Source organism: Dipodomys spectabilis, unplaced genomic scaffold (assembly GCF_019054845.1).
Source record: "Dipodomys spectabilis isolate Male_0828 unplaced genomic scaffold, ASM1905484v1 ptg000092l, whole genome shotgun sequence".
NCBI lineage: Eukaryota > Metazoa > Chordata > Mammalia > Rodentia > Heteromyidae > Dipodomys > Dipodomys spectabilis.
In genome coordinates this window covers 494,920-520,262 of record NW_024870769.1, presented here as the reverse complement: position 1 = coordinate 520,262, position 25,343 = coordinate 494,920, and the positions used below count along the sequence as shown (strand labels likewise).

Below are 25,343 nucleotides of genomic sequence, written 5' to 3'. Positions count from 1 at the left end.
AGCCCTATTTCTCCCCATATAAGAGGAAATAATCAATGTTATCCGATGGTTTTATAGGAAACATTTTGTATTTGTGTCAGTTCTAAGTAGAAGTGTACATTTTTGTCATTTATGCTTTGGACTTGAAAAACCAACAGAAGTTAGATCACCCCATCTATCCCCCACAGGCTCAAGACAGTATGCTGCCTGGTGAGCTGGAAGAGCCATGGTTGGTATTCTCTAATGGAAAATTGCTAGGAGCTTCAGATAAACTGAAGACAAGTGCTCTCTTTACCTATCTGCAGAAAAAGTGGTAGTATATTGAAGCAGCCACCACCAGATCCTATGTCTTCTTACCTAGCACAAAATGGCCCTCTTGATTTTTCTCACCTTCTCTGGCATTTAGTTTAGGCCCATGCAGACAATCCAATATGGAGCTTAACACCTACCAAGACAAACTAAATGCTCTCTGTGGGTATTAGTGAAGTGTGGCCAGAAGCTCAGCATGCACACACAGATGTACTGTTCCTCCTTTTGGCTACCACTGAGCAACCTTACTCTGCTTCTGTAGAACACTGGAGGCAACAACATGCCTTAGGTTTAAAAAAATCTATTCTGAGGCAGGCCTTGGTGGCTAATGCCTATAATCCTAGCTATTCAGGAGGCTAAGAACTGAGGATTGCTGTTTGACGCCAAATGGGGAAGGAAAATCCATGAGATTCTTATCTCCAGTTAACACACACACACACACACACACACACACACACACACACATATAAAAGCTGGAAGTGGAGATGTGGCTCAAGTGGTAAGCAACAGCCTTGAGTGAGAAAGCTAAAGTGCCCAGGTCCTGAGTTCAAGTCCTAGTATTAGCAAAACTAAAAACTTAAAATAAATAATTCCACCCATTTTTCAGTTTTAATTTCCTTAGATAACACTGATCGTGTAAACCAAAGAGAAGTAAAATACTAGCGAAAAACTGTAAGTCAGTCCCCCCAAATATATAAGATTGTGACAATTAGCTCTCTCTTCTACTTTTCACAGAAAAAAAATCCCTAAAAATCATATATTCATAGATTCAACAAACAGTCTTAGCCATTTATTTTGACTCATTTAATAAAGACAAGGCAGGATTTTCCTCTTATAAAGCTGCATCCCAGTGCTCTATTTAAGTGAGCCTAGAAGTCCCACAGACACGGCTGGCTGTTCATAGAGAGATTGCCACAGCTGCTGTGTCGCCGCTTCTGTGTTATGTTTTCACATGAGCCTGTTTCGTCTCTTTATGAACTCAGGGTAACTTTTCAGAGTGCCATTTGCTTCCCTGTTCTCTTTAGCCATTAAAACTAGTTTTATGTAAGGCCATAGTCAAAAGAATCATCCAAGAGACTAGGGAGAACTATGACATTCATCCCTAATTCCAGTTTCTAAGGCAGCAGTTAGCTCTAAAATATCCAGGAACTGAAGCTCTGGAAGAAAAGCTGGATCTAGGGAGAAATGTCACTACAGCCATCTGTGATAACCAATACTCAGGTTACCCTGAGTTCATCCTAGCTAGCTACTCAGGATAATGAGAAATGAAGATCATGATTTGAAGCCAGTCCAAGCAGGACTCTTTCAGACTCCTATCTCCAATTAACCACCAAGAGGCTGGAACTGGAGCTGTGGCTCAAGTGGTAGAGGGCTAGCTTTGAACAAAAAGGTAAATGTTAGCCTTTATACCCTAAGTTCAAGCCTCGGTACAGCACAAAAGAAAAAAAGAGGTGGGGAGAAAGGGAGGGAGGGAAAGGGAAGAAGGAGGAGGAGGAGGAGGAGGAGGAGGAGGAGGAGGAGGAGAATAGGAGGAGGAGGAAGAGGAGGAGGAGGAGGAGGAGGAGGAGAAGGAAGAGGAGGAGAAGGAAGAGGAGGAGAAGGAAGAGGAGAAGGAGGAGGAAGAGGAGAAGGAGAAGTTAAAGAAGGAGAAGAAAAGGAAGAAGGAAAAGAAGGAGAAGAAAGGAAGAAGGAAAAGGAGAAGAAAAGAAAGGAAGAACAGGAGGAGAGGGAAAGGAACAAGGAGGGAAGGAAGGGAGGGGTGAAGCAAGGGAGGGGGAGGAAGGGAAAGGGTATGGAGGTAGAGGGGGAGAGGAGAAAGGGAGAGATTAGAGATGGAGAGGAGGAAAGAAGAAAGGGAAGGAGGGAGAGAAGAAGGAAGGGAGGGAGAGAGGAAGGGAAGAGAAAGAGGAGGGAAGGCAAATAGGAGGGAAGGGAAAAAGGAGGGAAGGGAAAAAGGAGGGAAGGGAAAGAGGGGGGAAGAGAAAGAGGGAATACAGAGGGAGGGGGAACAAAGAAAAGGGAGAGGATGGAGCAGGAGGAGAAAAGGGAAGAGAAGGAAGGAAGGAAGCATACCACCAACAATGGCATGCTGCCACCTCTTGGAACGACTGATGTCACACCACTTGCCTTTCAATCCGTCATTTGGAAAAGACAATTGTGGAAGGATGGCTATGGTCTTTCCTTCCTTGCCAAGGGCTGCCATACCCTTCAGTATAGAGAGCTCAGCTTAGGTGACAACAGAGCGAACAGGTTCAACTTGAGACACCATTCAAAGGGATACAAATTGCAGCCACGTGTGATGGATACTGAGCTCTTTTGTCATCCTCTTAGCGCTGCAGCTAGGAGCTCAGCAAACCTACTATACTCACTGCTATGGAAAGAGGTTTTTTACTTTAAATGAGAGCAAACAGAGATAGGAAGGGGGAACAGAAAAGAAGGGAATAGGACTAAGAAGAGCAAGATCAGATGTGTATAGAAAGGACTAGCTACTATCCTTAGCTTTTTTTTTTTTTTTTTTTTGGCTCAGGACTGGCACTCTACCACATAAACAGCAGCTCTACTCCTGGCTTTTTGCTGGCTGGTTAGAGACTCATAGATTTTCCTACCCAGGCTGGCTTTGAACCACAGTCCTCAGATCTCAGCCTGCTAAGTAGCTAGGATTACAGATGTGAGCCACCAGTACTCTGCTCAGGCAACTTCTTAAATCATTTCATCATAACTGCCCTGAAAACACCCTCTCTATAGCTCTGCTTCCAATCACAATCTCCTGCTCTGTATAAATCCGTTTCCTACCTAAGACATAGTCTTGTGGTATAAGTACAATAGGGATACCTACTTTGCATCTGGATTGGGTTTTCACAATCAAGTGAGATTAGCACCCTAATATGAGATCTAGGACACAGTGTGAAGCCAGCCTTGGCAGGAAAGTGTGTGAGACTCTCATCTCCAATTAACCACCAGAAAAAAGAGAAGTGATGCTGTGGCTCAAAGTGCTAGCTTTGAGAGAAAAAGCTCAGGGACAGTGCCCAGGCCCTGAGTTTAAGCCCCACAACCACAACAAAAAAAGAGGTAGTAGGATCTGATGTCTGAGGAAATGGCATTTAAGAAAGCCAGTGGCTCCAAGGAGCAGAGCAGACATCAAGGTCAAAGAAAAGAACCACTGTATTTGGGGACCTCACCATACCATGAGCCAGGTATGATGCCCTCACTGGGGATTGAGTGTCAGAGACAAGAGATTCTAGTACCATTTTAGGCTAATGAGATTCCTGATTGTAAGCTCAAAGCCCTATAGAAGTCAGAGGAAGAGGAGGAGGAGGAGGAAGACCAGGAAGAGGAGGAAGAGGAGGAGATAGAAGAGGAGACAAAGACAGGAAGGGGTGATGAGCTCACACTGCCCTGTACATGTTCAGACCAAGAGACGGCCTTTCCACAGCTAGGAAAGAGTAAATGGCCTTTCCCTAGATTAGGGAGCAGTAACTAGGTGTTTCTTGTGCCCACAACCTGCAAATTTTAGTAGTAAACATCTTATCAAAACAGGATCAGCACTGTTTCAAAAGGAAACACATTTTTCTATGGAAGAACTGTGATTTCTCTGGTCCTACCTGTGAGGCAGTGGTCTTTAATTTCTGGATGCCATTGACCAGGTGCTCTCTCTTCTGGGCTACTTCTTGTTGTTTCTTCTTTAACAGGTGCTTAAACAGTGATATTTGCTCCAGGAAACTCTTTGGGGTGGTGTAATTATGTCTTCTCTCATTCTGGTAATATCTGGCACTCATTTCGTTTACGCTGGTATGAACGTGTGCCATGAATTCACTAATGGAATCCTTGTGCTGGGGCTGAAATGTAAGTCATTGAAAGCCTCTCAAGTTAAAAATGCAATTTAGAAGACACAGATTAAAAAAAAACAAACCACCAACCAAATTATGCAGTATTTGTTGCCTAAAAGTCAGAAGAAATTATAGAAGCCAGGAAAACTTATTTCATCCTTAAGAGATATGCAGGAAGATCAGAGAATGACAATAAAGCATTCAGCTTTCCTGCCAGTCTCCTTGCCAAGTAAGACAAAGGATTGTTATGTGTTCTATGTACCAACACCAAAAGCCAACTTACAACACTAACACAGTTCTTCACCACTTGATTTTTTTTTATCTATCTACTACGTGAAAGAGAAATGGAGAGATAGAGACATGACATTCTGAGGAATACATAGTTCTGCTGTAGTTTTTCAAAGCCAAATTTAAACAAAGGGAATCAATAACCTTGCAAACAGGGAAACAGAAACAGAAAAGCTAAAATGGAGAAACAGAGTTTAATGAGAAGCCACATTAAACAGTCTGGGTGGGTATGTCAAATCACTGCCTCTGGGAGAAAAAAATATCAACACCATTTCTTTTCTCATTTGGAGGAAAACAAAAACAGAAACTCTGTAGGCATCCTGGTGTCTCCTCCATGCTTTCCTCAGCGTCCTCAGTGACTTCTGAAGTAGTTAACTTTTTAATCTGTGGAGTCACATCTCCCTCATTTTAATGATTATTTATTGCATTCTGTACAAGATGAACCGGGTTCAATTAATCAAGGGAAGCCTAAAAATCAATTAATATGAATTAAATGAGCTACACCAACTCTTTGGAAAGTCACACATAATTTACCAAAGTGTTGTCAATAATGCTTAGGCATCTTGGGGAAAATTGCTCACAAGTGCCTTGTGATACAGTTAAGTGATTCCAGCCTGCACCATCAAAGCTGCAGCGAGGTGCAGCAGACAGGCCAGTTCCTGCTGCTGAAAATGCCAACTGCTGTGAGTGACACTCAAACATCCAGCCCGCTCTCCAACCTTACTGTGAGTCCTTCAGCAAGCATAAAATCGGCATGTCTTGCATTGTTTCAGATATGAAATCTCTTTTCTCATCAGTGACTTAAGTAAATTGATTTGTTTGAAGTAATGTGCTTTTAAAGCAAAAGACAGATGAAAGTTATAGATACAAATTTTATGATCCTCAAGTAGAAGATAATAAAAAAGGGAGGGGTCTTTCAATTCAATATATCAACTTATGCGTATAAGCTAAATATTCTTCTCTCTGTGTAGTACTAGGGTTAAACTCAGGGCTGTCCCTTAGCTTTTTCATTCAAGGCTGGTACTCTACTGCTTCAGCCATAGTACAACTTCTGGCTTTTTGGTGGTTAATGGGAATTTAGAGTCTCACAGACTTTCCTGCCTGGTCTGCCTTTGAACCTCAGATCTCAGCCTCCTGAGGAGCTACGATTTAAAGGTCTGAGCCTTCAGGCACCCAGCTAGATTTCGTTCTATTGAGGAGAGATCCAAGAAACATACATTTCTCCAAATAGTGGATTCAAGAAAAAAAAATCAAATTTACAAGCAAGTTGCTATCAATTTCATATCAATCATATTCTCTTGGCAACTTTTACTGTTAAAGGAGTCTGGCTGTAGTATAAACTTGTAAAAATTTGCTCCTGTCTTGCTTTTATTGAACTGAAAGTGTGTGTATAGTTTTCCATAATACAGATAAATATTCTCTTGGCCAAATGTAACCTCCTTACAGAGGAAAAAAATATCCTGGCCCCTGCCCAACTATGATCCTATGAAGAGGGGTGCCAGGCAGCCCTGAAAGCTCCAGTTAACAAGAATTGCATTTGAGAATCTGAAATAGAAAAAGTAGTTTCCGGTGGAGCTGGAGACAACTTGTCTCAATGGGGCAAAATAACTATTGTTATGGGGCTTAACAAAATGGCCCAGCATGGGCCACTCACAGAGCCAGGGAGCAGCTGGTTGTAATTCACACTGTTTTTCAGCAAACTCTAATCGGTCCAGAACAGACCTCTTTGATGACTGGTCTTCCCTGCGTTCTCAATTTGTCACTTTCTCTTATGATAAGGTCAGTAGTGACAGCACTTCCTGACATTAACAGCTGTGGCTTTTAAAAGGGTCATTGTAGAACTACTAATTGCAGTAATTTCATTAGCATAAATTATTTATTCTGCCATTCATTTATCTCCAGTTTTCTTCTGGAGGGTGAGGTAGAACAGAGAGAGGGGGCAATGGCAGCCCCAATGCTGTATTTTTTTATTTTTTTTATTTTTTGCTGTGAGAGTCTGGAGGGCAGTGAATTGGTCCCACAAGTTTTACCCCTTCAGTGAAAACCAGTTGGTACCATTTGCTAGTCATGTCTGTGGCCAAATGTGGTGAAGGAAATAATAATAAAAAGCAAGTGGGCTAATATGAAACGAAATGGTTTATCAAGCCACCATTTTCCTACAAAGATGCTTTGGAAAAACAATGCTGTCTCCATTGCATAATTAAATGGGAAGCTAAGACTACTTTCTCTCCATACAAGTAGCAAATATTTGACTTCCATTCTTTTAGTTGTAAACATAAAAACATAATCGTTCTGCTGTGTTCTCCAGCAGTAGCTCTTGCTGCTACTACTGTACCAAATACTCAGGCGGACTGCTTTTCAACCACATGCCCACTGTCAGGACAAATTGTGTGAGGTGGCTATTTGGGAGGCAAACATAGGGAGGACTGATATTGAAGGCTATCTCAGGCAAAGAGAGAGTCAGACCCTCGCTCAAGAGATAAGCCAGGTATGGAACTGCACATCTATTAATCCATTCACATGCAGACCTGTAGGTCCAAAACCTTGAGACCCTACTCAAAAGATAAATCTAGAAAGTCTGTATACATGGCTCAAGTGGTAGAATGCCTACCTAGCAAATGCAAGGCTCTAAATTAAAACAAAACAAAAATCCCAGTGCCACCAAAACATTTTTTTTAAAGTCATTTTGTGGCATTAGAAATATGCTAATTTACTTAATGTTTCAAATATGCCCCAAGGGCTTTTTTCTCAGAGGAGCTTAGGCAAGTGCTAAAATGCAGAAGTGATCAAATTTATGTCTTATCCAGTTGTCCTTATTTAATAAACCATCTCACTACTGCCAGGGTCTAATTAACATATTCTCTTTTACGGGTCCCCAAAGGAGGAAAATTATAATAGCTTTTATAGCTCAGCAGCTTGGAATTTTTAAAAGAAATTAAGACAAATAATTCCTGAGAAAAACTTTCAAGACCCACTGTAAATGTATGACATTTTAAATGACAAAATTCTCCTGTTTAAAACAAATAAAACCTGTTTGCTGCACCCAGTGGCGGAAGCCTGGAATCCTAGTGTCAGGAGGCAGGGATGGGGGATTGCAGCTGGAGGCCAGCCTGGGCCTTCAATAAAGTTTACTAGACTTGGGTTCATATTGGCCAAGCAGTGGCAGATGCTTGTCATTCCAAGCTGCTGGAGAAACACAATGGTTGGCTGCAGTGGTGCACATGGCATCCCAACAACAAAAGGAAGCACAAACAGGAGGATCACAGTACTGGCAAGCCCAAGCATAAAATAAGATTCTGCCTGGAAATTAAAGGACCGGCAGAAGTTGCTCAAGCAGTGGAGTACCTGCCTATCAGGTGTGTCAAGGCCCTGAGTTCAAGCCCCAATTGGAAGAGGAAGAGGAGGAGGAGGAGGAGGAGGAGGAAGAAGGGGGGTAGGGGGTAGGAGAATGACGAGGGAGGAGGGGGAGGAGGAGGGGAGGAGGAGGGGGAGGAGGAGGGGAGGAGGAGGGGGAGAAGGAGGAAGGGGGAGGAGGAGGAAGGGGGAGGAGGAGAGGAGGGTGGGAGAGGGGAGACAGGAGGGAGGGAAGGAGGGAAGGAAGGAAGCAAGGGAGCGAGGAAGGAAGGGAGGGAGGGAAGAAGAGGGAGAGAGGGAAAGGAGGGGGAGGGGGAGGGAAGGAGGGGGAGGGGGAGGGAAGGAGGGAGAAGGAGGGAGGGATGGAAGGAGGGGGAGGAAGAGAGAGAGAGGGAGGGAGGGGGAGAGAAGAGCGAGAGCAAGAGAAAGAATCCACATTAAGCAGCCTACTTTTTACTTTCCTGCAAGTCTAAATTTAATTTTGCAGACCTGTATAGTGTCTTTCACTGGCCTTTGGATGGTTTAAAACCTAAAGTAACAAAAAAAAAAAATCTAAAGTAACAAGATGTTTGATTTGGTGCTAATCCCTAAGTGTTTTGCCTTCAATTTCTATTATCTTATTTTTTTTTTTTTTAATTTCCCTTAGCCAGGCACTGGTGGCTCACACCTCTAATCCTAGCTACTCAGGAGGCTGAGATTTGAGGATTGTGGTTGAAAGCCAGCCTGGGAAGGAAATTCCATGAGACTCTTATCTCCAATAAACAACTCAAGTGGTAGAGTGCTAGCCTTGAGCTGAAGAGCTGAGGGACAGTACCCAGGCCCAGAGTTCAAGCCCTATGACCAACTCCCCCATCCCCACAAAAAATCCCAATACTGAGGCTTTTTAACAGTCACACCTGCTAGGTAGGGTCTCTACCCCTTGAGCCCTAGCCCTGTAGCCTAGAGTTACTTTTCCAACAGGAACTTATGTTTTTGTTCAAGTGGGTCTGGACTACAGTCTTTCTTATACCTGGCATATACTTGAAATGATAGAAGTGTACCACCATGCCTAACTTTATTGGTTGAAATGAGAGTTTTGTTTACTTTTTTGCCCAGGCCAGTCTTGAACAGGGTCTGGATAGGTTTCTAGTTATGGGAGAGATAGCTCCATGATTCTCACATACAGCGTTGAAGAAACAATTGAGGACTGACCCTATTTGGGGAGGGGTGTGTGTGTTGTAGAATTGCTGCTTCTGATGAAGCCAGCATTCTAGAAGTTCCACAGATCTACAAACTTGAGAGTAGTGATGGTGTCATATGAGTTAGTTCAATGTCTGGCTTAATAGTGTATCCAGCTTCCTGGGCAGCCAATGAACCTGCTTTTCACAGATGATCCCTAGAGTTTATGGAGTTGCAGAAACCCTGGAAATCAGCATTCTTCTAGCAGCTCCACCTAAATTTGATTAACAAGCCCAGAGTAAGACACGGATGATGGGCAGATTATTTGTGCACCCACACTTTAAGGAGAAAGGGCTTGGCAACACCAAAGGTTGTTTACAGCTTCTTTTGAACTCTCTTCACCCATTGGAAGATGCATGTAAGCCTGGATGAGATTTAGGCAGATCTAAGATAAATTGGATTGTCTTACTTTAGTCTTGATATTTCAGAATGTCTTGGCTATGACTTAGAAAGAAAATATTTTTTCTCAAACAATTTCTAAATCACAAGGTTCTCTCTCTCTCTCTTTTAAATTTATATCATCATTCTAATTTATATTTCTTTCAAAGAACTGTGCAAAAAATACTACTAATATAAAACAGCTATCATTGACAAAATGTTAATCCTCCTTCCGGTTGGGCACACTCTTTTCAAAAAGGATCTACAGACCACTGGAGCAAATAAATCATAAACTATAGCAATAAAATAACTTGCCTCTTTGGGTGGACATTTCTTGTGATTGGTTTTGGAAAATGATAGCAAAGTCCACCATGCCCGGGATACCCCCCTACAAGTTCTAGATGGAGGAGGTGGAGTCTTTTCTTTCAAATTTCAGCTCACACTGGGAATGTGGTTACACTGAAAGGAGAATGATGTCAGAGGCCCTACCACTTGAGCCACGCTTCCACTTTGGTGATTGGAGACAGGAGTCTGCTGGACGTTTCTGCCTGGGTTGGCTTTGAACTATGATCTTTAGATCTCAGACTCCTGAATACCTAGGATTACAGATGTGAGCTCAATGCTCGACTTGGGTTTTTTATTTTTTTTTTCCTTGCATGTTCCTAATGGGTAGCCATACACTAATTAGATCTTCCATCAGCATCCACAGCTCCACCCCTAGCAATATGCAGAGGGCTGCAAAGGCCCCTCCCTTTCTCCTCCCTCACCCCACCCTCTTCCCATCTCCATTTCTAAAACTCCTGTGAGCAGCGGTCATGATGACACTCTTTCAATATAAATACCCAGTCACACTTAAGTGTACAAGTATTTTGGTCTCTCTTTTTGTTTTTTGGGGGGGGGGGGTTCAGCTGTCATTTAGTTGAGTATCAGGTAACAAAAATAGCAGGAATGTTTAGTTGCAGTCAGCCCACACACGGGGGCGGGGGGGAGGGGGGGAGAGAGGAGGGGGATTGTATGCACACTGATGGAAAATTATATGTCAACATACACAAGCGCACTTGCCACTAATGAATCCTTTCTTTGTGGCCCAAAGGAGGGTGAGGTCACCTTATACTCATCTAGTGTGGTCAATAATTAAGAAATGCCTAAATTATGCTGATAACTCTGTCTTAATAATAGAAATTAAAATTAAGAAAGTGATCAAATTAGCACTCATTCAACAAAGATGGAAACGCTTTTTGACCTCTCCAGAGGTTGTGTTTTTTAAAAATAAGAACACAGATACACTGCACTGTGCACTCTGAATTATAATTACAGGACCAGAGCAACAAATTAGGAAGGTAAGAAAGTTAAATAAGCACTTTGCACTGAAATGAAATCATCTGGTTAATTTGTTTCGAGGCATAATGCAGCCTTCCTAGAAAGAGTACAGGACTTTCGAACCCCTTCCTGGCATCTGATATAGCCTATAGGAGGCGTTCTGATACCATCTTCACAGATTGACCTGAGCCTGCCTGGGGCTGGCTGGACTTCAGTCATGCAGATCCTACATTGGCCAGCAGATGTCGATGGTCACTGGCAGATCTGAGTTGCTTCTCCCTGTTGGATTCTGCAGGGCCCCTCCTCCCTCCGCTCCAGAAGGAAGCCAGCAGAGCCCAGAGACAAGGAATTCACACATTTCTGTGCCAGATTCAAGCTGAAGGGAAAGCACCAGCCCCAACTTCCTACAAACTGAGAGGAAAATTTGCAGAAGCTGAGTGCAGAGATCCATTTTACCTCCTCTTTTTTTTTCCCCCTGGCTGATCAAATGAACTGGATAAACAGCCAAGTGCTTTTCTCAAAAGATACACTGATCCCCCGATGAAGCAGAATTATGAGCTCTTCTCATAACTATTTGAAGATAATCATGCTGACAGCATCGTGGGAATGTAATGGACCCAGAAATTGCTCTAGAAATATGTGCTCAAGTTTAATGGGCAATTGTCCTGTTTAATGTTGTTGTTGTTGTTGTTGTGTGTGTGTGTGTTCTCAGACTGGGGCTTGAACTCAGGTAATCATGCTCTCTCTTGGCTATTTTGTTTAAGGCTGGTGCTGTATCACTTGAGCCACAGCTCTACTTTCAGCTTTTTGGTGATTTATTGGAGATGAGAGTCTCTTAGATTTGTCCTCCTAGGCCAGCTTGGAACTGAGGTCCCTTCACTTCTTGAGTAGCTAGTAACATATATATGTTTATGTTTGTGTGTGTGTGTGTGTGTATACATACATATATGTGTGTATATATATATATATACATACATATATATATATATATATATATGAGTTTACAAGAGATGTTTTGTCTCCCATTTATTTGTGGCACTGTTTTAAGTGTCCTCCTTCTCAGGAGAAAAAAGGCCACAGAGCACCTACCACCACTGTATATTGTGTATCTCTACTTTGTATCTTCCATGGTGGATGCTGCTAGACACTTCCTCCTGGCAACCCAAGGCTTACAGAGATACACAGACATTTGGGGACAGATTGCAGAAGAGGGATTCCTTCCACAAAAATTTATAGATAGAAGTATGTCTGCATGCTTACTTACGTAGCTTTTTTGTTTAGTAGAGGCAGAGGAAAAATTAGGCAACCAACAAACCTATCTGCATACAAATTAAGTATGTAAATGAACCTGGACTTTTAGCCTTGAGGACATCTAAAGATATCAATTCAACAAGATGTAGCAGCTTTGGCTTCTGGGTAAAGGAGATAAACTGGCACGTAGGCACCCATGTCACTCCTTATTCATCCTGATTCTCTCTTCAGCTCTAGGAGTCTCTCTCAGCAATGTTGGAATTATTCTAGGTATCTGCCACTTTATCCCTTCGTGATCTCTGGCAAGTGTTTACTATCACTACTGCTCTCAACTCTTTGACCAGAAAAGCCCTGGCCAAAAGGAACCTTCACATCTGAAAAAATGTAATGGATAGCTTCCTATTTGCAGTATATTCCTTTCTGTTCCAATTGGATGATGGACGTATCTTGTTTTATACAACCATTAAAAAATATAACAGGAAGAAGTAGAGCTGACAAATATAATTCATGATGCATAAATCAGAAAATGTGGCTAGGGTGGAGCTGGTGGTCCAGCACTGGCTAGCATGTATGAGGCCCTGGGTTACACACCAAATTAAATGACACAACTGACACAACAAAACCCACAAAGTCAACAAGAACATATCACTGTGGTTATCAAACTGATGGTGCTGACTCTCCTGTAAACAGTGTACTAAGAAAACCACAATTACTCACCTTGCTTCATTAGAAATCAAATATGGCATTTCTGTTTGTGTTTTCATCTGTGGACATAATAGATTTATAGGAAGTGACTGTGCTGCACATGTGCAGTATGAGCAAAACCTGCTTCATGTGCCAGAAGGAGGTCAACTATTGTATTCCACACAATGGGAACACCAAGTGATTTTATCATCTTAATAAGGATGTGTATTTTGGAAAGTACCATCCAGCAAGGACTTTTTGGGACTATGTGTGTCTGCATGTATCTTTCTGTGTATATGTAAAATGTACACACATGTATACATCTACAAACACAGATATATACACACATCTGTACTTGTATGCATGTAATATAAGTTTGTACATGCATGAATGTGTCTGAGGAAAAAGATGCATGTGTGCACGTGTTCATGTGTGTGTGTGCGCGTGCACACACACACACACACACACACACACACACACTCTTCGGCTGAAACTACATACCTCAATCCCCTCAATTTCTTCAATGAACCTCCTGCTGACTGAGACTAGAGCTTCCTTCGGCCATGCGTGAAACCAGTCAATAGCTGTGCAGTTCACAAGGGCTGGGAATTTCCTGGCTCTCACTCTGAGCGTATGACCCACTGGAGAGAAGCATAGAATGACCTGTGGAGACACAAGGGGAGGGGAGGGCAGGGAAGAAACAGGAGGGCAATGTGTGAGCTAGGAATGACACCACTGGCATTTACTCTCCCCACATACTACACAGTGGAGAACCACCACAAGGTCCTTGTAAGCAAACTACAAACCTGCCCAGAGTAGCTGCTCCCTGTGGTGTCCCCTGCTTGGAGGCATGGCTAAAAGACAGTGAGACATGGTATTTGTGTCCATAATGCAAGTGTTAACAATAACACATCAAAATAATTCACCAGTAATACCAAGGTTTTCACCTTCCTTTTCCTTCTATTCTGTAATTTGTCAGGTTCCATAAAAGTGTGTAATACCTTTTTAAAAAGAATGTCTGATCATAGTGAATGTTTGTTTCCCTGTAAAATAAAACACATCTGCTTGAGTTCTCACCTGGATTTTTAAGAAACTAGAAAAAAAAAATCAGCTTAAACATGCCCTTACTGAGCAAGCATCAAGTTTTGGATGTCTATCTGAAAAGTTTATTTTGTAATTATTTAATGATTAAATGAATTCAAACTTGAACAAGTTATCTGTATCTGGTACAGTAGGGTCTGGTTCCAGAAGCCCCAAAGATAACAAACTTGAGGTTGTTTGACTCATATATAAAGAGTATAGTATTTGCACAAAATCTGTGTATTTCCTCTTATATCCTTAAATCCTATCTCTAGATAACCTGTTATTCCTAATACAATTTAAATGTTATGTAAATAGTCATTACACTGTTGTCTAGGGAATCGTAATAGGAACAAAGTCTGTGTCTATTCACAGCTTTTCAAATGTTTTTGATCTCTGGTTGGTTAAATCCATGCACAAGGAACCCACAGCTTCCTTCCCAGATCCTATGCCCCTGACTGCCCTGGCTTCCCAGGGCAGTCAGCTGTAGAAAGGTCTGAGGGAAGAGCACCAGTTTCTTCTCTAGAAATGCCTCTAACTTAATGATGTAAAACAAAACAAGGCTTTTGCTTGCTTGGATTACTTGCACAGCTTGTGTTCTACCACTTGAGCCATGCCTTTAGCCCAGATGTTTTTGGCTAGCTGATTGGAGACAAGAGTCTCTAGGAACTTCCTAAACTGGCTTTAAACCTGCTCCTCCAGATCTCAGCCTCCTGAGCAGGATCACAGGCATGAGCCATCTGACACTTGGCTCTGTACCTTTCAATAGCAACAACCATTCTCCATTTCTTCCTTTTCTAAGATTCTCAAATCTAGACACCAGGCAATGAATGAGATCTGGAAAGGATAAGTTTTACCAATAATTCTTTTTTTTGAAATCCACATCGGTAAACTCCAGCATGTCTACCCATTAATATGTTCAACAGGTTTATTTTATATACCACCTATAGCTTTATGTTATATACCATGCATATAACATCCTAAAATTTACAATATTTTTCTTAATACCAAGACTTAAACCCAGGGGTATGTGCTTGCTTAGCATGCTTGTACAGCTGGTGCTCTACTACTTGAGCCATGCATGCCTTTAGCCCAGCTGTTTTGTGGCTGGTTAACAGGAGATGTAGTCTCTAGGAATTTTCTGCCTGAACTGGCTTTGAATCCAGTCCTCCAGATCTCAGCCTCAGCTAGAATCACAGGCATGGGCTACTGGACACTTGGCTCTGTACCTTTTAATAGCAGCTGCCATTCTCCATTTTTTTACTTTTCTCAATCCCCAGGAAAACATTATTCTAGCCTTTTTCTGTAAGTTTAACTATTGTAGATATCATCTCATGCAAGTGATATCATGCAATATTGGTTGCTTGGGAATGAGTTTATGTCACTTAGCATGATGCTGCCAAGTTTCATCCATTGCTATTGCAAGTGACAAGAGTGCCTCCTTTCCCAGGCTCAACTTCTTTTTCTGTGCACGAGGACAGAATTGAGGTTACTTCCATATGTTGCTGTGGTGACCAGTGCTGCAGAGAGCATACAAGCAAGCACAGCCCTCAAGACTCTGACTGCATTTTCCTTTGGATACACACACATACAAACACACACACACACACACACAGCAGAGGGATGGCTGGGTCATATAGTCATTCTGTTTTTATTTTTTTGAAGAATTATTTTTTTCAAATCGGTTGTATGCTTTCACATTCTTTCCAATTGTGTACAAGGGTTTAAAAACTATACTGGCTTATCAAAATAAATTCCAGGAAATGTAAACAAGAGGCTTTTTTCTTTCTCATTTTGCTTAGGTTGCTGGTTTTGTTTTCTTTTGCTTTGGTCTGTGTACATGTCTTTGGGAGGGTAAGGGGGAAACAGAAATGGAGGGACAAAGGGGTGAACAAATACAGCAATGATACTCATTAGACACAATGTTGAAAATGAACTGGAGACAGAAGGGAAAATCTGAAAGCAAGCAAGGGAAAGGGTGACTTTGTAAAAAAGAAATATACTCATTACTTGACTTATGAACTGTAACCCCTCTGTACATCATCTTTATATTAACAATTTTTTAAAACACCATAGTGGCAAATCATACAGATGTGAAGTCACATCTGTATGTGACCTCATGGTGTTTTTCCCTGACAATTAGCCATGCTGAGTATTTTTGTTTACATATTCTTCTCTTCAGACAAATTCTTTCATACATTTTTTAATTGGGTTGTTTCTCACTATTAAGGCATAGGAGTTTCTTCCAAAATGTAGGTATTAACCCTTCATTCTATATATGGTTTCAAATATTTCCTCCCATTTTATAGTGTGAATTTTCACTCTATTTGCTGTGTTTTTTGTTTGTTTTTTTTTTTGTCCTGGGGCTTGAACTTGGAGCCAGGGTGCTGAGTTTTATTGCTCAAAGCTGATCCGCTACCACTGGAATCACAGCTCCACTTCTAGCTTTTTGGTGGTTAATTTGACAGAAGAGTTTCATGGACTTTTCTGCTTGGGCTGGCTTCAAACCACGATCCTCTTGAGTAGTTAGGATTAAAGATGTGAGCCATTGGTGACTGGCATCTTTTGCTGTGCAGAAGCTTTTAGTTTAGTGGAATTCCATTTGTTTATTTTTTCTCTTGTTTCCTGTACATTTGATAAGTCATATTCAAGCAATCATTGTCAAGACCAATGTCAGGAACATTTCTCTACATTTTCTTCTAGGAGTTTTACAGTTTTAGGTCTTAGGTTTGGGCATTTTTTTTTTTTTTACATTTTTGCTTTTCATTTGTTTTTTTTTATATGTTCAAATGTCTTAATGATATATTAGTGGTGATTATTCATAGTAAGATTCTAGTTACAAGTTGAAAATTCCTTCTAATATGGCCTGCATTACAGTTAAGGAATCTCTGTTACAAGGCATAATTTTCAGCTATACTCCAGTCTTAGTTTTCTCTTGCCAGCCTCTTCTCTCCCACACGTGAGTATTTCTCTTTTCTTTCCCCAAAGCTAGTTTTCTACACCGAACTCATCTTTTATTCATGTCAATTTTAGAAACCTGATGTACCCATAACGACAGCACTGCAGAGGAAACAAACTCATTCTGTATTTCAGATTCCCACCATTTCTGTGACTTTTCCATTTAATCAGTTTCAATCTTTGGACTTGTCCTCGCATCAGATCTTGTGCTCTGATTAGATCACCATTGCTTAATTTCTGTTTAGAGAGTGATGTGTGGACCACCTTTGCTTATCCTCAGGAAAAAGTGCTTTCCCTGCAGTACTGTACTGGTAGGCCTTCATTATTACTGAAAAATAATATACAAAGTCATTCAAGGAATCACTTTTCTTTTTTTCCCCACAATGGAAGATCTTTTCTTTTATGTTATTTGCTTAAATAAAGATCTCCATAATCTACTTAGATTTCACATTGTCTCAGTGGGGGAGGGGCATTCATCAGGGATAACAATCATAAAGAATAGCCTGGGCACTCAACAGACATTTCTGTAACTTCGTGGAGCTTCTCCAGACCTAAGAAATCAGAAACTATGTGGACAGTACTCAGCTGTCGGAATTTTCAACCTTCCTCCCCACCTCGCCAAGGCTTTGACAACCACAATGGTGCCATAATTGTTTGTCATTTGCCATGGGATACTTGACTAAAGGATTCACATTTGTGTGTATGGGGGGAGGATATATTTGCAGTTGGTGTGATGCTCAGGGAATCTAGGTCTCTGTCTACATAAATTAAATTTAAGGTGATTTAAAGCAGATGAAAGAATAAAAAAATCTATCATCAAAACTAGAACTGGAAATTAAATTACAGAAATTTTGTATGTATTTCTTAGTAGCTTCTGAGAAGCTACTAGCACTAGGTATAAAATGAGTAACCTAACATATTCTCCAACAACTTCTGCTTTACTAGAAAGAGTACAGAATTCTGCTTTCCTTGATAGCAGTCTTATGTGAGATTTTCTCAGATGCCCTGCTAATGTCTAGAACCACTGGTTAGTCTGTTTTACTCCACATTAGTCTACACAGGGCAGAGCACAGTGGCTTACGCCTGTAATATCACTTACTTGAGAGGTGGAAATGGGAGGATTACAATTCGATGCTAGACTGGGCAAAAACAAAAAATAAAAAGCAAAAAAAAAAAATCCCCCAAGTTCGGCATGGCGATCATCCTTTCATTACAGGTATGTGGAAGCGTGGGAAGAGGACTGCGGTGTGAGGCTGATGCGGGCTTGACAGGGGCATTAGGTTGTCTATAATTTACTTTCAAATTACCTCAGGCTATGACGACATATATGTGAATGTCCATTTCCTTCATTAATATGAAAAGTATGCTGACAGGGGCTTTGTAGGTTGGGGGTAGGGTGAGGCCGAGCTGCATTAATAGATGTACACGGAAGACCACACTGTAGATTCAACTCCCAGGAACTCTTAGCTGACTTCATAGTCAATAAATGGTTGGCTAGGCAGCATTGTGGATGTTACATGTGGTTCTTCCCATGGATATCTGAGGTAAAACAGAATGTATGCATACACCCCACCAATGTCTGAACTAAATAAGATGGAAGAGGTGGGCACTGGTGGCTCATATCTTTAATTCTAGCTACTCAGGAGGCTGAGATCCAGAGGATCAAGATTCAAAGTCAGCCCAGGCAGACTAATTCATGAACCTCAATTTTCAATTAACCAGCAAAAAGTTATGCTGAGGGTGTGGCTGGAGTGACAACTGAGAACACAAGCCAAGAAAGAGCCTCAGATCCTGAGTTTAAACCCATTCCACCAATAGAAGGAAAGGAAGAAAGAGAGAGGGGGGAAGGGGGAAGATGGGAAGGGGGAGGGAAGGAAGGAAGGAAAGAAGGAAGGAAGGAAGGAAGGAAGGAAGGAAGGAAGGAAGGAAGGAAGGAAGGAAGGAAGGAAGGAAAGGAGGCACCAAATTTGACATATTCCAACAATAGCCTAGAGACAGAATTTTGAGCAGCCCTGCTAAACAGTGCGTGGAAAGTATCTGTTTTTTGACAGGATTCCAATGAGAAAATGAGTTCAGGATCATATCACAGGATATAGGCACATGGACCAAAAGGAACAGACAGCTAAGGGCTAGTCAGGTCACCAAAAGGAGATGGCTAGAGAGATTATAAAGAGTAGGTGTGAGCCTTCTTGCTAATGAATACTATCTGGGAAGGAGATCTGAGTCTATTTCTGCCCTTGAGGCATAATTAAAATTCGGGGAGGGGAGGGTTGTTGGAGAAGAGTTCCTTCCTTTAACTGAAAAGATTTTGTCTACTTTTTAGTGCCTGAATTCTCTGATACATACATGCCTCCTCACCACTGCCCCCCCCTCCAAATTCCTGACTATTGCAAATGACCAAATACTTCCAACAAGGAGGATGGAAAGAAAAGTGAGCTAAATAAATAAGCCTTAAAAATGTTGCAGGCAGCTGTGCTCCTTTCTAAAAGCAAATTCTTACAAATAAAAAAACAAACCCTGAAATCACCATTGCGTATTTCCTGCTGCTCTAACATTTGGGTGTCAGGAACTGGCTTTTGGAAACCATACCATAGAATTTACTATTCTTCTTTTTTGCCTCTCTTTCTACCCAGGTGTTGTGACTCATTTGCAATAACCCACAGTTCACTGTGCTTTGTAACATGTTTCAATTTCTTTTAGATACAACCCCATCCTACATATATATTTATTTATGTATCACTAACAGGACTCATTCCATTAAATTTGGTAATGGAAATTTGAATTGCTACAATCACTCTGTATTTTTCCCAAGTGGATATACCTTATTCTCAGATAAAAGTAACCCTCCCCTATATTTACTTCAGAAACTTCTATCAATAACTTAGGTTTACAGTAATCCTCCAGAGCCCCAGGATACTTCAAGAAGAATAAGAACTAAGGCTTCCTGAAAGAACTCCCCAAGAATGGAGGTTAAGTACAGACAATATTCTCCAAGTTCAATGTCTTACAACATCATATTCCACCCATATTGCTTCCCTATTACATGTCAATTTTAATGCTTTTTAAAGTTCTTTTTGTGCCTGTTTTGGGGCTTGAACTCAGGTCCAGGGTACTATTACTAAGCTTTTTCATCCAAAACTGGTGCTCTACCTAGACCTGACCCACAGCTCCAATTTTGGTTTTTGGCTAATTAGAGATCAGAGTCTCATGGAGCTAGGTGCTGGTGGTGCAAGCTAGATCTGAATGTTTGCAAAAGGAGAACAAAATGGAAAGTTTATTAAATATGTAGCTATATCTTTTCTTTTAGGATCCAGCCCTTTATTCCTGCTGCTATTACTATTTTTTTTTGATGCTGAGTGCCAATGGCTCATTCCTATAATTCTAATCCTAGGTAATCAGGAAGTAGAGATCAGGAGAATGCCATCCTAGACATAAAGTTCACAAGATTCCAAATACTAAACTGAATGTGCTACTTGTCATCCCGGCCATGACAGGAAGTATAACCATCACTGTCTTGACCAGCCCAGGCAAAAAGCAAGCCTCTGTCAAAAAATAATCAGAGCAAAGCTAAAGCCATTTCCTCTAAACTGAGGAATGAGACAAGGATGTCCACTCTCTCCACTTCAATCTAGTATTAGAATGCCTAGCTACAACAATAAAACAAAAAAGGGAAAGGATCCAAAAAAGGGAAAGATGAAGTAAAACTGTCCCTCTTTGCAGATGACATGATTTTGTATTTAAAAAATCCCATGGACTCCACTCCCAAATTACTTAAGTTGATTCAAAACTTTGGCAAAGTAGCAGGGTATAAAATTAACCCTCAAAAATCAATGGCTTTTCTGTATGCCAACAATGAAAAGAGCATGGCTGAAATCAGGAAAGCAACTCATCTTGTAATAGCCACACAAAAAATAAAATGCCTAGGAGTTAACTAAAGAAGCGAAGGACTTCTACAATGAAAACTTTAAACACATGAAAAAGGAAATTAAAGCAGAACTTAAGGAAGTGGAAAAACCTCCCATGCTCCTGGATTGGAAGGATCAACATTGTGAAAATGACAATACTTCCAAAGGCTATCTACAAATTCAATACGATACCTGTTAATATTCCAACCTCTTTCTTCAATGAAATAGAAGAAGCAATCCAAAAATTCATATGGAATAAAAGATTCTGAATAGCAAAAACAATCCTTAACAGAAAGAATAGTGCTGGAGGAATATCAATACCAAATTTCAAACTCTACTACAAAGCTATAGTAATAAAAACAGCTTGGTACTGGCACAAGAACAGACCTGAGGACCAATGGAATAGAACTGAAGACCCAGAAATGAACCCACAGACCTATAGCCACCTAATTTTTGGTAAGAATGCTAAAAAAAAATAGAATGGAAGAAAGACAGCCTCTTCAGTAAATGGTGTTTGTAAAACTGGTTAATCACCTGTAGAAAACTAAAGCTAGATCCTTATATATCACCCTGCACAAGAATCAACTCCAAATGGATCAAAGACCTCAAAGTCAAAGCAGGAAGGAATAGGAGAAACTCTAGGGCTCCTTAGTACAAGCCAAAATTTTCTTAATAGAAACACAACAAATCAAAGAAAGGTAGGACAAATGGGACTGCATGAAACTGCAGAGTTTCTGCATGGCAAAGGCATAGCTAGCAAGATCAATAGAAAGCCCACAGATTGGGAGATCTTCACTAGCCATTCAACGGACAAGGGTCTCATATCTAAAATATACTTAGAACTCAAAAAACGAAATCCCCTAATAACAAATCCTCAAAGAAACAACTGCCCAATAAATAAGTGGGCTAAAGACTTAAAGAGAAACTTCTCTGAAGAGGAAAGAAGGATGGCCTATAGACACATGAAGAAATGCTCAACCTCTCTAGCCATAAAAGAAATGCAAATCAAATCAACATTGAGATTCCACCTCACCCCAGTTAGAATGGCTTTAATCAAGAAATCTAGTATTAAGAGATGCTGGAAAGGATGGGGACAGAAGGGAACCCTATTGCATTGTTGGTGGGAATGTAAACTTGTTCAACCACTTTGGAAAGCAGTATGGAGGTTCCTCAAAAGACTTCACATAGAGCTCCCCTATGACCCAGCAATCCCACTTTTGGGCATTTACTCAAAGGATCACAAACAAGGCTATACTAAAACTATCAGCACAATTACGTTTATCACAGCATTATTTACCATAGCTAAGATATGGAGCCAACCCAAATGCCCCTCAGTAGATGAATGGATCAAGAAAATGTGGTATATATACACAATGGAATTCTAAGCCTCCATCAGAAAGAATGACATCGCCCCATTTGTTATGAAATGGAAAGACTTGGAAAAAATTATATTAAGTGAAGTAAGCCAGGCCCAAAGAACCACAGGTACCATGGGTTCTCTTATTTGCAATAACTGGTATATGTCTAGGACAAGCAGAAAAGGTCAAAAGCTATGTACACATGACCGTATAAGATGATTTTAAATGAAATGAACCCAAAGACAGGGACACAGTGTATTTTTTTTTCTTTCTTGCTATTGTTTTTAATGGACTTATAGTGTACTATGTAATTTTTTTTGTTTCTTTTGCATGTTCTTCCCCCATGGTATAGCCCCTGTTTTCACTGTATTTGATTCCAGTGCCCTGCATCTTGTATATACACTTTTCTAATTTGGGGAGGGGAAGGGAAAAAACAAAATGCTTAAATAGGGATACAGGTTGACCCACTGTAACAATGAGATGTACAAGACACTATGTTGAAAATGAACTTTGCAACTTGTGTCGGGGAAGAAGGGAGGAGTTGGTGAGATGGGGAGGGAAAGGATGGTAGGGGAAAAACAAAGGAGGAGGTAACAATGCTCGATGGGAAATGGACTCATCACTTACTCATGTAACCGTAACCCCTCTATACACTATTTTCATAATAAAAATGTTTTAGAAATAATCGGATCTGGGCATCAGTAGCTCAAGCCTATAATCCTGGCAACTCAGGAAGCTGAGATATGAGGACTACAGTTTGGAGCCTGCCCAGACAGGAAATTTCATAAGATACTCATCTTCAATAAATTACCATAAAAAAAGCCAATGTAGGGCTGTGGCTCAAGTGGTAGAGCAGTAGCCCTAAGCAAAAGCAGCTCAGGAGCAGTATCTAAGCCCTGAGTTTAAGCCTGTGAACCAGCACCAAAAAAAAAAAAAAAAAAATCAGAGCAAAAAGGGCTGGAGACATAGTTTAAATAGAGCACCTGCCTGGCAATTATGGAATGCTGAGTTCAAATTCAAGTACTTACATTTATTTTTGTCAGTCATGGGGCTTGACCTCAGGGCCCGGGCACTGTCCCTGAGCTTTTTTTGCTCAAAGCTAGCTAACGCAGCACCACTATGAGCCATAATATCGCTTCCTAATTTTCTAAAATATAAAATAATAGAGAAAACTTTTATTCAGTCTTTAGGACACTTCCTAATCATTCCTTCATTGTAATCTTTTTTTTGGTTAAGTCTTCTGTCATCCTGTGTGACTCATATATATTGTTTATATTTGTTCCTATAATTGGAGCTTCTCGCGATGAGCTGGCTCTAGGTGGGCATGAGTTGGGGGTTGCTTCCTGCTCCTTATCATTTCCCCAGGACCTAGTACATCACAGGCACTCAATAAATGCTTGCTGAGTGAAAAATAGTTAAATAAAGACATAGATACGTGCTACTTTGAAAAACTCTTTGGACAAAATAAAATGTTGATATTTGTGTCCTAATAATTCTGGAAGATGTGTTTCATGCAATATTAAATATAGTGAGCCTCAGACACAGAGCACATCTTCTGTATCCGTGTGTGTGTGTGTGTGTGTGTGTGTGTGTGTGTGTGTGTGTGTGTGTGTGTGTGTGTGTGTGTGTGTGTGTGTGTGTGTGTGTGTGTGTGTGTGTGTGTGTGTGTGTGTGTGTGTGTGTGTGTGTGTGTGTGTGTGTGTGTGTGTGTGTGTGTGTTCATGCCACTACCAGGGTTTGAACTCAGAGTCTTGTGCTCTTGCTTGGTTTTCTTGCTTCGGTCTAGTACTCTACCACTTGAGCTATGCATCTGATCTGGAGATGGAGTCTCACAGACATTTCTCCTTAGGCTGGCCTTGGATCACAATCCTCTATATCACAGCCTTCTGAATAGCTAGGATTACAGGCATGAGCCACTGGTGCCTGGATTTAATTTTCTTTTCATTCTACTCATGTCAGCTAAGAGGAGAATATGAGAAGCAGGAGCTGAAAGCCCTAAGTACAGAAACAAGAGATCTTGACAAGTAAAACACACTGGCAAGGCAGACGGACATACTTCCTTTGATCCATCCCTAAAGAGTTTCACATTTTTAAGTTGAGCCAGATGAATATTTTTAATGTAAGTTGTTTTTTCTTGAGTATTTTGGCAGAGTAATGGAAAGATAATCCATAAATGAACAGATTAATAAAACAGTAGAAATCCCAAGACAGAATCCTATATATTTAGTCATTTAATATACAAAATAGGAAACTTCCCCAACAATTGGTTAAGGAATGATTGTATAATGGTAATAGGGCATTGGGGTAAAAACTTAGGAAAGCTACCTTCTACTATACTTCAAATTCTACAAAATATTAAAGGTATTATACATCAGGTTAAAGAAAAGTCAGAATGACTTCTTTTATAACCATGCAGTGCAGAAATGCTTCTTAAAAAGTCCTAACATTAAAAAGCCATAAAGAAAATTCTGAATTTTTGACACACATAAATGTAAACCTGAGGTCATCATAAACATAGCTGAATTTAAATAAGCTTCGAGAAATACTGGCAGCCTATAGCAGAGAAGAGAATACTGTGGACAAAGACAAGAACAAAGTGTTCCTACAAACCAATAAAACCTACAGCCAATAAGAACTCTAACAAAGGGTATAAAAGTGTAGTTTTATCCATGGTGTTATATAGACTAAAGCACATTGAGTTAAACAGCTCACTCCACACATAAAGTTCTGGCATTGCTTAATATTTTTGAGTGAGACTTCTAATCAAAAAGAAAAGAGAAAACAAAGTTCTGTGAGATATGAGTAAAAATATTCCTGAATATATTCCTTGTGTTTAGATACATATTATAAACAGAGGAGAAGCATATCAGTATGTTACTTCTAGACAAATTAATTTATGATACTTTACCTTTTCTTTATACAGTTCATTATTTTAAATTCTCTACAACAAGCATATATTTCTTTACTGTCAGCGTAGACTGTCTATATATGCATACATGTACACATATGTATATTAGATATAGGCACATGTATATATGTGTGTGAGGTAGATAGCTATGTACAATCCAAGTGAACAATTACAAGTTTCTAAATAAATCTAGTGTCCTTTGCTCTGTAGCTTCAGTGGCTGAGGAGAAAAAAAAGGAAAAGTTGTTGATTTAAGGAAAGGCCACAGGAGAAAGCGCTGAACTATAGAACAAGCTGAGAATAATGCAAGAAAGGATGCACACACACAGCTGTGACAGAGACAAAGCGGGAGACCCTCACTGACTAGCTGATTTGCAGCAGTCCCAAGACATCCATCTGTCCCCAGTTAAGGTGAACAGACCTGCAGAGTTCAGAGGTCACTCTTCTTTGGCCAGCAAGTTCCCACTGCTCTGCATTGCAGATGAGAGGCAACTCTGGGTGTTAGCATGGGGAAAGGGCTGGCAATG

At 40.6% G+C, this 25,343-nt stretch overlaps 1 protein-coding gene across 1 annotated transcript in view; it reads right to left on the bottom strand.

The window, feature by feature from the left end:
• Dnah11 (dynein axonemal heavy chain 11) overlaps positions 1-25,343 on the bottom strand; it is a 274,358-nt gene that overhangs the window by 81,544 nt on the left and 167,471 nt on the right. Inside the window, exons 54-55 of the mRNA XM_042685047.1 lie at positions 13,110-13,271; positions 3,891-4,124 (exon numbers count right to left, since the gene is read on the bottom strand). Coding sequence (XP_042540981.1) covers positions 3,891-4,124; positions 13,110-13,271 — 396 coding nt within the window. The remainder of the gene's footprint in view (positions 1-3,890; positions 4,125-13,109; positions 13,272-25,343) is intronic.